The 13,049-nt window shown below is 36.5% G+C and overlaps 1 protein-coding gene across 1 annotated transcript in view; it reads left to right on the plus strand.

The window, feature by feature from the left end:
• TPO (thyroid peroxidase) overlaps nt 1-13,049 on the plus strand; it is a 72,098-nt gene that overhangs the window by 18,442 nt on the left and 40,607 nt on the right. Inside the window, exon 2 of the mRNA XM_070932504.1 lies at nt 10,871-11,028. Within this exon, the coding sequence (XP_070788605.1) occupies nt 10,871-11,028 (158 nt within the window). The remainder of the gene's footprint in view (nt 1-10,870; nt 11,029-13,049) is intronic.

Here is a 13,049-nt window from a genome sequence, read left to right on the forward strand (position 1 = left end):
AAATAGTGCTATCCCAGTCTCCCATAAGTCTCAGAAGAAACAACATAAAATGTCTGACAGGCCTGAAAGCGATGAATAGAGATTTCATCCCACCATGGCCATATATATTATTTTTTACTTACCATCACAGAGTCTCATAGTTTGCTCTAGTCTAGAACAGATTCACTGACTTTGGTAGAGGGTTTCCACTATCAGTATCTTGTGCGGAGTTTAATTTGCAGTGATTTAAGTAATTTCAAGGCATATAAAATTTGATTAGGTAATATTTCAATTTTTGAAAAATGTTTTTATGAAATTAAGAGGCATCTTATTTTAAACATAGCATTTTTAAAAAATCATTAGTTACTGAAGTTTCTTCTGCACCTAACTCCCTCCATCACTAACACTTTAAGCTAAAAAAGGAGGTTTAGCTTGATTAGTGAGACTGAAAGGGAATCATATATTATACACGATTAACGAAGAATTTACATGGGTCTTTTCCTAAATTGTAATTTTAACATCTGTTCCTTGGAATGTTTTCATTATTTTTCAGATGAAAGTGTTCATTTTCTTCATAATTTTACTAACAATTCCCAGCATGGTTGTTTTTGTTGCTTTTGTTCAGAACGGCAGAAATGACTTATTAAGTAAGTAAAAAGAAGAAGATGATGATGATGATGAAGTGTTCCAATATATTTCACAAATCAGAGAAAATGAATATCATGTGAAGGGTGCTTAGATCCTTTTCAGGAGAAATAACATTGTTGAGAGGTTTTTTTTTTTAATTATATAGTAAATTATTTCCTACTTTAGGAAAAATATATAAATCCAAATTTAGAACCATACTTTTTTTCAAAATGCCAATATCTTGTTCATAATAGCTATATCTCATACAGTGGTACCTCGGTACGTGATTGTTTCAAAACCCATTGAATTTGGTCAGTGGTGGATTTCAAAAATTTTTACTACCGGTTCTGTGGGTGTGGCTTGGTGGGCATGGCTTGGTGGGCGTGGCAGGGGAAAGATACTGTAAAATCTCCATTCCCACTCCACTCCAGGGGAAGGTTACTGCAAAATTCCCATTTCCTCCCAATCAGCTAGGACTTGGGAGACAGAGAATAGATGGGGGCGGGGCAAGTCAGAATTTTTACTACCAGTTCTCCTAACTACTCAAAATTTCCACTACTGGTTCTTCAGGACTGGTCAGAACCTGTTGAAACCCACCTCTGAATTTGGTGCTTGACGTATTTTGATGAGAAAATGTTTTCCCAGTACTTGGAGTTTGTTTAATACTCAATGTGCTGCGATAGGAAGAGGGGACTGTAGTGGAGAATGGACAGGAAGTCAGCCATAATGGGAAGGTCACTGCAAAATGAGGGAAATGGCCACAAAGGGCAGACAGGAAGATGGCCATGCTGGGAAGGTCACTGACATAAGAAAAGGGACAGACAGAAAGTTATTCCCAGTTGAAACAAAGGGTCACATGGTAAGTCAGGTGGTTTGTTTGGGACACGTCCTTTTTAGCACTTGATGCACTCCTGGAACCAATTAATGATGTGTACCAAGGGACACCTGTACTGTTTTATTTATTGTTTCATTTATTTCAATTTTTTAAAAAGCTTATAGTATAAAACCAATCTTTCAAGGGCATCCATCATGGGTTTTTGACTAACCACAACACTTAATGTTTAGAATAAGTTATTCCAAAAGGCTTAAGATTGTGTGAATGACAGTATTTTTAAATCTGGATTTCTTCTTTTGCCCTGTCTATTCCAGTTTATCACGTGATACATAAATCACAGTGACTGATTAGATACACTTTTCTGTAACAACTATACTGAACAAGATATAAAGATTGATCTCTTTGTAGGTATCAGCAAAAGTACACAGCACAAATCTAAAGGAGGTTTATTCAGAAGCATTGAAGTGCATCTAATTTTTAACAAATTGGAATTTAGTGATTAACACAAAAGGATAGTTCCTGAAACAGTACTTAGGAGCAAACTTTTGCTGAAAACCCCACATAATGAAATAGTAGTATATGCCATCCTTTCTACCATGTTGATGGCATATTGAGTTCTTTTACTATTATTTTTACAAAAGGTACTTAATTGATGAGTCAAGTTTATTTTTCTAGGGCTAAGAAAAATAAAACAAAATGGAATTAGGAAGGAAGAAGCACCAGAAGCAAAAGAGGAACCAAAAGGAAGAAGAAACAGGTAAATATATCTTAGCACTTTAGAACTGGCAGGAGACATTTATTCCATCATATCTGCATAGTTTCAGGGTTGGTCCTACCACTAGTAGAATAAGGCCACTACTTTAGTGTGCTGGATGGAAAGAAAGCAGGGCCAAATGTTTGAGATTGTGTTGACCTCTGATCTCCCCAATCCCTAAGTTAAATTTAAGTGATGTGTCTGGAAGGAGCTGGGAATGAAATATTTTCCCTTTTTCATATTTCTGAGATTTGAGAAGGAGTTTTGAGGATAAATCTTATGTGATACCTGTAGAGGCTTAATGGATCTCTTTTCTTTGCTTGTTTGTTTAGAAAAAAAATGCAACTAAATCTTCATGTTACTCAAATTTGACCGTGTGACTTGGGAAATCCCTGGAGATCAAAAAAATGGAGCTGATCAGCCATATGAATCACTGGGGTTATATCATCTACATCCACTTTAAATAATTAAAAAAAACACTTTAGTAAATGATTTGAATTCCTTCTGTGTATGCCAATGCACATCACTATTAGAGTTGCAAGATTAAAGTGATCAAAGAGTTAGTGGAGATCACAGAAAACACAAGGAAGATAGAAAATGGACAAATTAATAATTGGCATTTATGCATGTGATAATGTAACACAATATGGAAGTGAGAGCTTGGGAAAGAGGAGCAGCTAAAGAAAGAAAGAGTAATTGAAGACAAATAGATTAACACTATCAGTGTTGTTGTTTTTAATGCAAAACATTTGAATGGTACCATTTTTTTAAAAAAAACTGTACTGTAGAAGAAAGCTGTCTTCTTCAACCTAGTTTAGGGGATTGCAAACTTGACTTGGTGGGATGGTTCAGTAGCTTCAGTGACTCTCATTGTGATGTTGGCAGTAGTTGAAGATCCTGGAAGGATCACTTTTGCCAGTGAGGTTGAAAGGGAATGAAGAAGGTAAGGGTACTCTACTGTAAGGATGAAGGCAAATGGAAAATATAAAAGCAAAGCTAGAAGAATACCTGGGCAAACTCCATATGATTGTTGCCAAAATATAGCCTTGCTATGGCTGAACTATTATGTTTATGTAGAGGAAGAAGTTGCAGAACCTAGGAGCGGAGTTAAAAGAGGGATCAGCCTAGAATCTCTATGTAGCCACAAGCAAACTAAGTCCAACTTCCCTTGAATTCCATTGACTCTTATCCAACTCCAAGCATTAGTTGCTAACTATTAGTTGAGAAGATTCCTATGCATAGGCTTTTTAGCCATAAATCAGTTTAATTGGACTTGATCAACAAGCATGTGGACCTGATCTTTCGCACTTGACAATTTGGGTGCTGGATGATACAACACCTTGGTTGAGAAACGTCCCTCTAATTATTGGGGTAGAACTTTTGCTTTTCATGAGATGATCTGGAGGGAATCACATGATAAACTGATAACATTCTGGTCACTGATGATACCAATATGGAAAGAAGAATTCCTCAGAGACATACCATTCAGCAGATTCAATTTATCCAAGGCACTTTTTTAAAAAAATACTGCTTCTTTCTCTGGTATGCTTCACAGGAAGAAACAGTTGGAATACATAAGATGAGAAGCACAGACTGATGAAAACCTGAGATTTTTGAAGTAAAGTGAAGCATACTAAAATAAATGTTTTAGGAAGAAATGAAGTTAAGTGGCCAGAATCTGTCACTTCAATCAGACGATTACATTCAATCCATGTAATCATATAAAGGAATGGAGTGGCTATCATACTCAAAAAGGACATTGTAAAGTATGTGTTCAGGTATAGCACAATAAATGATAAAATCATAATTATTAGAATCAGTGGAAATCCAGTAACATCTACATTGTAAATGTTGTGCACTTACTACAGATATAATAACAGAAGAAATTAAGAATATGGCAAATTGCAAAAAGTGTTAAATCAACATCAGGGAATTACATCATGTACTGCTATGTGGTTAAAATGCTGATGTTGAAGAAGTGAGCAGCCTGAATTGCAAAAATATTTTGATTGAATAAATGCAGTGATGCAGGTTATACTGTATGTTAATAGAGTGTTGTGAAGACAAATTTTTGATAAACACCAGCTTCAAGCAATGAAAACACACATTTTACATTGGAATATTATGCGGTAGTTAACAATGAAATCAATCAACCACATATTTGAAACAGAAGATGAAGAAGTGCAGTTTAGCAATTATAGGATTTCCAGGAGCTGAGTGTGAAACAATTTTATGTTGGTACGATTTCACCGGGGGGCATGATGGCTCAGCGGTTAAAGATGCTGAGCTTGTCAAATGGAAACTGACAGCCCAGGTTCAAAACCTGAGCTCTGTAGAATGGGGTGAGCTCCCGTTACTCGTCCCGGCTCCTGCCCACCTAGCAGTTCTAAAGCATGCAAATGCAAGTAGATAAATAGGCACCACTTTGGTGGGGCGGTAACAGCATTCCATGTGCCTCGGCATATAGCCATGCTGACCACATGATCATGGAAATTGTCTTCGGACAATGCTGGCTCCCTCAGCCAAGAAACAGAGATGAGCACCATGCTCTAGAGTTGGACATGACTGGACAGGGAACCATTATCTTTATTTTTATGATTTCATGTAGAAGGCACATGGGATACCATGTCAGGGATACCACGTCAGGGTTGCAAAAATCTAACTTTTTTCTGCCATTAAATTGTTTTATGAATTTGTGTTGCTCAGATATACCCCAAGCTGATGCAGAACACTTAACTTATATGAAACAAAGCCAAAAGATTCCAGTGAAGAGAAAGAAAATTCTATAAAAACTGAAGTGGAAAAAACATTCTCAAATTGTTAAAGAGCAAAGAATCTGGTGACTTTCAGAATATGCTATCCAGTGAAGCAAAGACCAAAAAAATAATAATAATGAAAATTTTGGAAAACAAGAAAGACAAATAATGACAATGAACAGGAACAAGCAACAAAGAAAGATCTCGGTTTCAATAATGCTAACACAGAGAAGAAAATAATAGAAAAAGAGAAAAATGATGCTATTCTTAAGAAACTCATAAGAACATTTATTGCTAATATATTCAAGAATAATCATAGAGAAAGTCTACTAGAAAATAGAGAGGCAAATAAGGTTAAAAGAAGATGGAAATGTTATATTGAAACCCTTCACAAACCGAATTCTGGAGTGACAGAAACATCTGTATATGGAGAATGTATTCAAGAACCAATTCCACTAAAAAGTTACATATAAGAAGCAATAATCCGGCTGTCAAGTAAAAAGGCACCGGAGGCAATCAAAATACCCAACTGAGCTGTTTAAAGCTGCAGAAGAAGCAGTTAATCTGCAAATGATTCTATGTCCACGGGAACAAGTCTATGTGGTCCAGAGGCAGCAGGCAATTGGGGGATAGATGCTATACCAAAAACGACAGAGGCAACAGAAGGTGCAGATTTACCAGGCTTTTGCACTAATTCCTTACTTAAGCAACAATTTGTTTAAAATTCTAACCAAATGAAATGGAAGTTTCGAAAAAGGCAGATGAAATCACATAGCTAAGCAAATGGAAAGAAGAGAATTTAGGAAAATAATTCTGTAGAGATTCTCAGTCATCCAGGTCAAGGTTGTCCCAAAGGTGCTTTTTCAGGAGGCAACTGGACTTTCTTGGTTTTTTTTTTTCTTTGAAGACGATTCACTTCTCATCCAAGAAGCTTCTTCAGCTCTGACAGGATAGTGGGGAATGGAAGGAATTATATTCCTTGCAGAGAGCTGGTCATTTGCATCTTTTTAGAGGGTTGTTGAAGCACTTGGAGGTTAATCTGTGTCCTCAGGGTCATCTGTAGTCTGCAATTATTATTTTTTTCCCTTTGGGACAGTTAGGAAAAATAATCTTTGCTCTATTGACTATAAGCATGGTTTTGGACTGTGAACATGAAATATATTATTACAAGTAACAGGTGTACCAGGACTCTTGTCTTTTGAGAAACACTTTCAGAAGCCGAGAGAAAAGAGTATGAAGACTAGAGAAAGAATACAGTACAGCCCTTGTTCTCATCCCTGTTTAACTTGCACAGCAAATATTTTATAAACTTGACAGGACCGGAAGGGACGGCAACCAGAACCAAAATTGGAAATTAATATGCCAACAAATTGAGGTATAAAGGGGATGTCACCTTGTTACCTGAAGTAAAATCATTTTGAGTAAAAGTTGGAAAATGAAAGATGGTAGGGGATGTGTCAGGAGGGAGAGGATTCAAAGGTCATGTCAACCAGCATGCTTAGCAAACATCTTATTGATAACATAGATGTGAAGGCAATAAAGGGGATCAGAAATAGATAGGGATAGGCAATGGGAAGATGGAATCGGCTAAATCAAAAAAAGGTTAGAATATTTCTATGACAATGCTAGACAAGGCAATGGGTTTTCAATGGTAAAGAACTGAATGCATAAAAGAAAAGAAGAAAAGAAGATAGATGCTTTTGAATTAGGGATTTGGGGACTATTATTAAGAATAGAGTAGACTACAAACAGAACCAGTCAATGAGTCCTAGACAATTAAAGACAGGATACTCTAGTGACTTTGGCCATGTGATACAAGATGATTGAAGAAAGCAACTGGGCTTGGTTAGATTTAGGAAAGTCAAGAGATAAGATGGGTGGACAGGATATATAAAAAGACATTGAGACTCTAATAAAGCATGCAGAGAACACCAAGAAAGATGATAAGAACACTTGAGGCTAAAAAAATGTGAAGAATGGTTGCAGGAATTGGATATATCTAGTTTAATTAAAAGAACGACTAGAGGTGACAGGATAACAGTCTTCCAATATCTAAGGGTTCAACCTATTCTCCAAAACACCTGAAGACAGGATAAAAAGTAGTGGATGGAAACTAACCAAGGAGAAAATTTACCTGGAACTAAGGAGAAATGCCTTGACAGAACAATTAACCAATGGAATGATTTGCATTCAGAAGTTGTGGGTGTGCCATCACTGGAGATTTTTAGGAAAAGATTGGACAATCATTTGTCTGATATGGTCTAGGGGTCTCCTAATTGAACAGGAAATTGGACTAGAAGACCTCCAAGGTCCCTGGTATTCTGTTAAGCTATGGATTGGTGCTGTGATAGGTATTGTCCAGGTTGTATAGACAACATAGAGGCCCAGCCCAACTCAGTGGCATTCTAATACCTTTTAACCAGGGGTGGGTTCTACTTACCTGTACTACCGGTTCACAATGGGGCCATGCACATGCGCTCGCTTCGCTCACATTTTGATGATGTCGGGGTCGGTGGACGGAGCCTCCCACCAGTTTTACTACCGGTTCTATAGAACCGGTTCCAAACTGGGGGCAACCCACCACCGCTTTTAACTATTCAAAAGAACTATCAAAAATATGAGGATAAAATGGTCACTCTGAACATTGTGTGGTTTTTGGTTTTATCCTTCTCCATGGAAACTGAATTTAAAAAATCATATGGACTCTAAGTCCGAACATTTATATTTGTATCTTCTTTGGTAGCATATACATCATTGTCTAGAAATGTAACTACAAGCTTTCGTGCAACTTAGTGACCTTTCAAATATGTCTACTTTCCATAGCATAATTACTTTAAATAATCATATTTTCCATAAAATATCACTTGAAAATATTTTTGAAAGTGGTGATGAGGGAAAATCTGGAAAGACTTGAAAGGATTTTGGAAGATACTTGTTCTTTAGTGAAGATATGTATTGTCCAGGTTGAGAATTTTTTTATTTGAAGCCTCAGGAATGTATTATGAGAATGCCAACTGTTACAGGGGAGGAAAAAAAACAAAAAAAGGAGATATATTATTTTAAATCAGATCTTCATAAAGCAACAGCATTCTCAGCACTGTGAAAACTCAAGTGTTTAGATTTCTCATTGAAAAACTGCAGCCGTGCAATGCCAGTAAGTTTCAATGCTACCCTTGAGAGTGAAAAAGGACTCTTGAATTGAAGAGGCAGTTTCTGATTTAGTTACAGCCTGAAAAACTCTTAATAATTCTATACACAGGATCTCAGGGTTACGTTTGCTGATTTTTATGAACTAAGACTTGAAAGTACTTCAGCCAAGTGAACAAAAATTGATTTCATTTTATTTGAACTTGAAGGAGGACCCTGTTGGCCAAATGGATTTACTTTGTAGCATAGCTATTTTGTTAATTACATTTTAAAAACCCAAACACAATGCTGTGTCTGTGAATGGCACATGGCATTTATTTGCTGAAATCATTACAAAGGCTGCCAATATCAATGGGCACGTTCATCTTAATTCAGAAATGACTCTGCGTTCACTTTGATACAGAAATAATTGAATTCTCTAAAACTCTGCCAGAGAAAATAGAGAAGCATTAGCCTTTGAATACTTGGACCAAATCCAGCCTGCTGCCTCTTTGTGTATGGCCTGCGAAATAAGATGGGTGGACAGTAGGGGTGAAATGCTACCAGTTTGGATCGGTTTGCCCAAACTGGTAGTAAGAAATGCTACCAGTTCGGGTGAACCAGTAGTAAAAAAATGCTACCGGTTTGGACGAACCGGTATTTCCGACCGGTGTGCCATGTATTCACTAGGAAGCAGGAAATCTATCTTTTTATTGTATTTTTATTGTAGCTTTTAATTTTCAATTGTATTTAATGGTGGAAGAGTATGATTTGTGTTTTAACTGTATGCGGTCATCTGCAAGTGAGATGGGCAGCCATATAAATTTAATGAATTATTTAGCGCAATTGCTTGATCTTCAAGAGACCTGATTAAGTACATTGTATAAACCCTGCTAGACAGCACAAGGAGCTGTAGAGGAAAGTGAGAAAAAGTTCATTTTCATTCCTTTAGAATGGCTGGAGCGATCCTATTTTAATCAACAAAATAAATGATGCTGATTAAACCCCATTGCTTGCACAAGAGATGAAATTGTGTATTCTGTACACCGTACAGGTAGTCCTCCACTAATGACCACAATCGAGCTCCAAATTTCTGTTGTTAAGTGAGACATTTGTTAAGTGAGTTTTTGCTCATTTTATGACCTTTCTTGCCACTGTTGTTAAATGAATCACTGCAGTTGATAAGTTAATCATCCGGTTGTTAAGTGAATCTGGCTTTCCCATTGACTTTGTTTGTGAGAAGGTCGCACAAGATGATCACATGACCTGGGATAGAGCAATGGTCATAAATATGAACCAGTTGCCAAGCATCTGAATTTTGATCACATGGCTGTGGGGATGCTGTAAAAAGCCGTAACTGTGAAAAACAGTCCTACGTTCCTTTTTTCAGTGCGGTTGTAACTTTGAATGGTCACTAAATGAACTGTTGTAAGTGGACAACTACCCATATACAACAATGTAGCATTCTGCTATTTTTTTTTTCCCCGTGGTCGAATTTGGATTGAAACTTCCATGTATCAGGGGATGGAATTAAAAAATACTTCCAACCATGTCCCAAATATTTTATTTTTAAATGGATATTATCCACAAGGTTTTCTTTTAAATTCTCCTTCCTTGTCATTTTTTAAAAAAATTCTTATATAGAAGTAAATTTCTGAAGGAAAATGGAGACCCCCAAACTAGATCAAATCATTGTGTTCTTTCTCTGATATAAAGAAACATAATAATAGAAGAGCAGCTGGATGTTAGCCATTTGATACATCAAGTAGTTTGTTCTTATAGTAACTGAAAACGTGGTTTCGACTGGAGTTGATAAAATATTCTGCACACAAAATTTGTCCCTTTATACTTTGGTGAAAGATTGTTCAGATTTTTTTCCCCCGTCTCATACAAGTACTAAATAATGTACTTATGAGACAAAAGCAAAACTAAACTTCCCCCAAAAAAGATTATTCTGCAACCGCTTCTGCAGAAAATGTCTTTTTATATCTCATCCTCTCAGCTGATTGTTGTTGTTGCTGTTGTTGCTTTGTATCCCGATGAGGATACAAAAGAGCCATATGGCGCTCAAAGAAGTGGAAAAATCAATTTATATGCCCCAAAGAAGCAAATGATATTTCAGAAGGTCAGTAAGCATTGTGAATTATTCTACAATCATCAACGTTAAAAGTTATGAATGAAATAGAAAAAGTTTTGTGCCACATGTTGTAAGAGTTTTCTTTTCGTACAATATAGGCTCTGATTCAGATGGATGTGTGCCTGTGCGTTTTTAACTCCCTCACATTTCATGCCAAATGCTTCAATCTACCTTCATACAATTTTTCCACATGTAGTAATCTTGATCATCTCAACTTTTCCATCCTGGAAAAGTTTTTGAAAGTGATGCCAAAACTCATAGACAGAAGAGAAAGAAAATCAAATTTCAGTAAATAATCAGTAGGTAAATACTAGTGGAAGGGAAGGGTCCATTCCATTTGTTCTTGCAGACTATCCTTAATACCCAAAGGAGCAAGCCAAACATCAAATATTGGCATTAATGTTAAAAGCCAGCAGAAAATATATTCAATTTAAGTTTTTAAGTTGCATACATAAAGCCATGATGATGAACAGTAATCTAGTTCACAGAAATATAAGTCATATAATGCCTCCTTTTCTATTGGACAAATGTGTTTGTTTAAGCATTTTTACTGGCGATAATAAAAGAGACTTCTATTTCTTGCTTTCCCAGTGCACATCTAAACCCAGTGTAATTAAAATACTATTATTCATTTTTTATTATTATTTCTGTTGTAGTCTTCACCAAAGAAGTCAAACAGTGGTTTATGCACCGTATCTTAACTACCTGGAAGAAGAGGCCGAGGTTTTATCTCGAGCAGCTGAAAAAATGGAAACTTCCACGCAAGACTTGAAAGGAAAACATCAGAAGCATAAACGCATGCTGTCTCCGAATGGTGAATAAATACATAAGGATAATACTGGGAATGGAACCCTGTGGTTGCTTGAGAGGGTTGTGTCTCTTAGATTAAAGCAGTACTATTTTATTTTTTTTTAAAAAGAACATTGCCATAGGTCAGACTTAAATTTATAGCAGAGCTTGAAGTCCCAGCTAAACACTTTAAATGTTTGATTTTTTTTTTAAAAAAGAAAGAAAATGAAAGAGAGAAAAGAAAACTCTTATAAAACTGTATTTGGGCTTCGGGGGGGAAAAATCAAGTTTGCCAAATAACAAGGACTCATGAATCCTATATATAATGATGAACGTAATTTATTTTTCAGGATATTTAAATAGTTGCTGTCTTTTTTTGCATACAGTTTATTAGAAATAAAGGGGTTGTACTGTTTCTAGCCGTATATACAGACATTTCAGAAAGTAACAAGCATTTGAGTTTTTAAAAAATATTTTTCTTTATTTCTCTAAATGCCAAGGGACATTCATGCAAAATTAGCAATTGGCATTTAAGCTTTTTGTGCTTATATTATTTATTTGCATAGTTTAAACCATTCACTCCCTATACAGCGAGTCAACAGGCTATGAATGTGACAGCTGTGTCAGAAATGGCTAATCTCTTGATGTGTACATACAATTATGGCCACGCAAGAAGAGGGAAAGACTACACTGTCCCTAAATTGTTATGCACTGGCATTCAGTATTGGATTACATTGTTAGAGGTTAATCAACCAGAGCTGTGATCTTGTATGGTTGCTCATTTCCCTTGGCCCACCTGTATAGATTGTAATTCTTAAGACCCTATCGATAGCCTGCATATACTGCTATACTTTCTGTGACAAAGACTACCGTGTTCAAAAATAGCATTGGCCCACTTAAGGACATCAAAGATAAAAAACAGAAGAGCATGCAGGAAAATGGTAACTAAGTGAATCAGAAGAAAGTTTGAGGGAATCCCTTGAAAAGTTTATTAGAGCCCATATTTCTACATCTGTGGTTTCCACAGCTAAGAAGAGCATATGTCAGATCTGTGGATATTTTAAAGTTACCATTAAATCATTACTACTAGTGGAACAATAAGAAGTGAGGATATTTTTGTTAATCACATTGGGGAACAATATTTCACAAAATAGACCTAAAACAGTTTTTTTACAGATAGAAATGGATGAAGTTTTTATATATTTCTCATGAAATCTATGCAGAAATTGCAATGGATCTGCAATATTTGATTTAAGTCTAGCATCCGCATCAATACTTTTGCAGAAAGCAATAGACCAAGTATTTTAAAGCTGTCCAAGCCCCTTGAGCTATTTAGATGACAGCACAATTATTGGAGAAAATTGCTAGGTGATTCTTCATAATCTCTAGGCAGCTTTGCAGAGATTAGTAGAACATGGTATTTGAGCATGGCACAACAAACACAAAATCTTTAAAACTAGTATAACAAACGGGAGTCATACCATAGATGCACAAGGCCTACAGAAGTATGCAGAGAAAAATCACGTACTTGTGAATGACCCAAAATATGTCATGGCCATAATTCTTTTTAGCATGCATTAATTATTATGACCAATTCTTGACAATTTAACCATCAAGCTAATATGTCAGTCCTTGAATACATTATTACAACTGGATAGGACACGATAGTGGAGAAACATTGAGAAGAGATGTTATGATCTTCTTACAACTTGGGGGTTTCAGGAAAAAACATATTTGGAACACTTGCATGTTTTTCCTTATCAGGGAACCAGATCAGAGGTGCTATTCAGCAGGTTCTGACCAGTTCTGGAGAACCAGTAGCGGAAATTTTGAGTAGTTCGGAGAACTGGTAAATACCACCTCTGACTGGCCCCGTCCCCATCTATTCTCTGCCTCCCAAGTCCCAGCTGATCAAAAGGAAATGGGGATTTTGCATTAACCTTCCCCTGGAGTGGGGAGGGAATGGAGATTTTACAGTATCCTTCCCATGCCATGTCCACCAAGCCACACCCACCAAGCCATACCATGCCCACCAAGCCATGCCCA

Source organism: Pituophis catenifer, unplaced genomic scaffold (genome assembly GCF_029215685.1).
Source record: "Pituophis catenifer annectens isolate HBS135680 unplaced genomic scaffold, rPitCat1.0.hap2 SCAF_1, whole genome shotgun sequence".
Classification (NCBI taxonomy): domain Eukaryota; kingdom Metazoa; phylum Chordata; class Lepidosauria; order Squamata; family Colubridae; genus Pituophis; species Pituophis catenifer.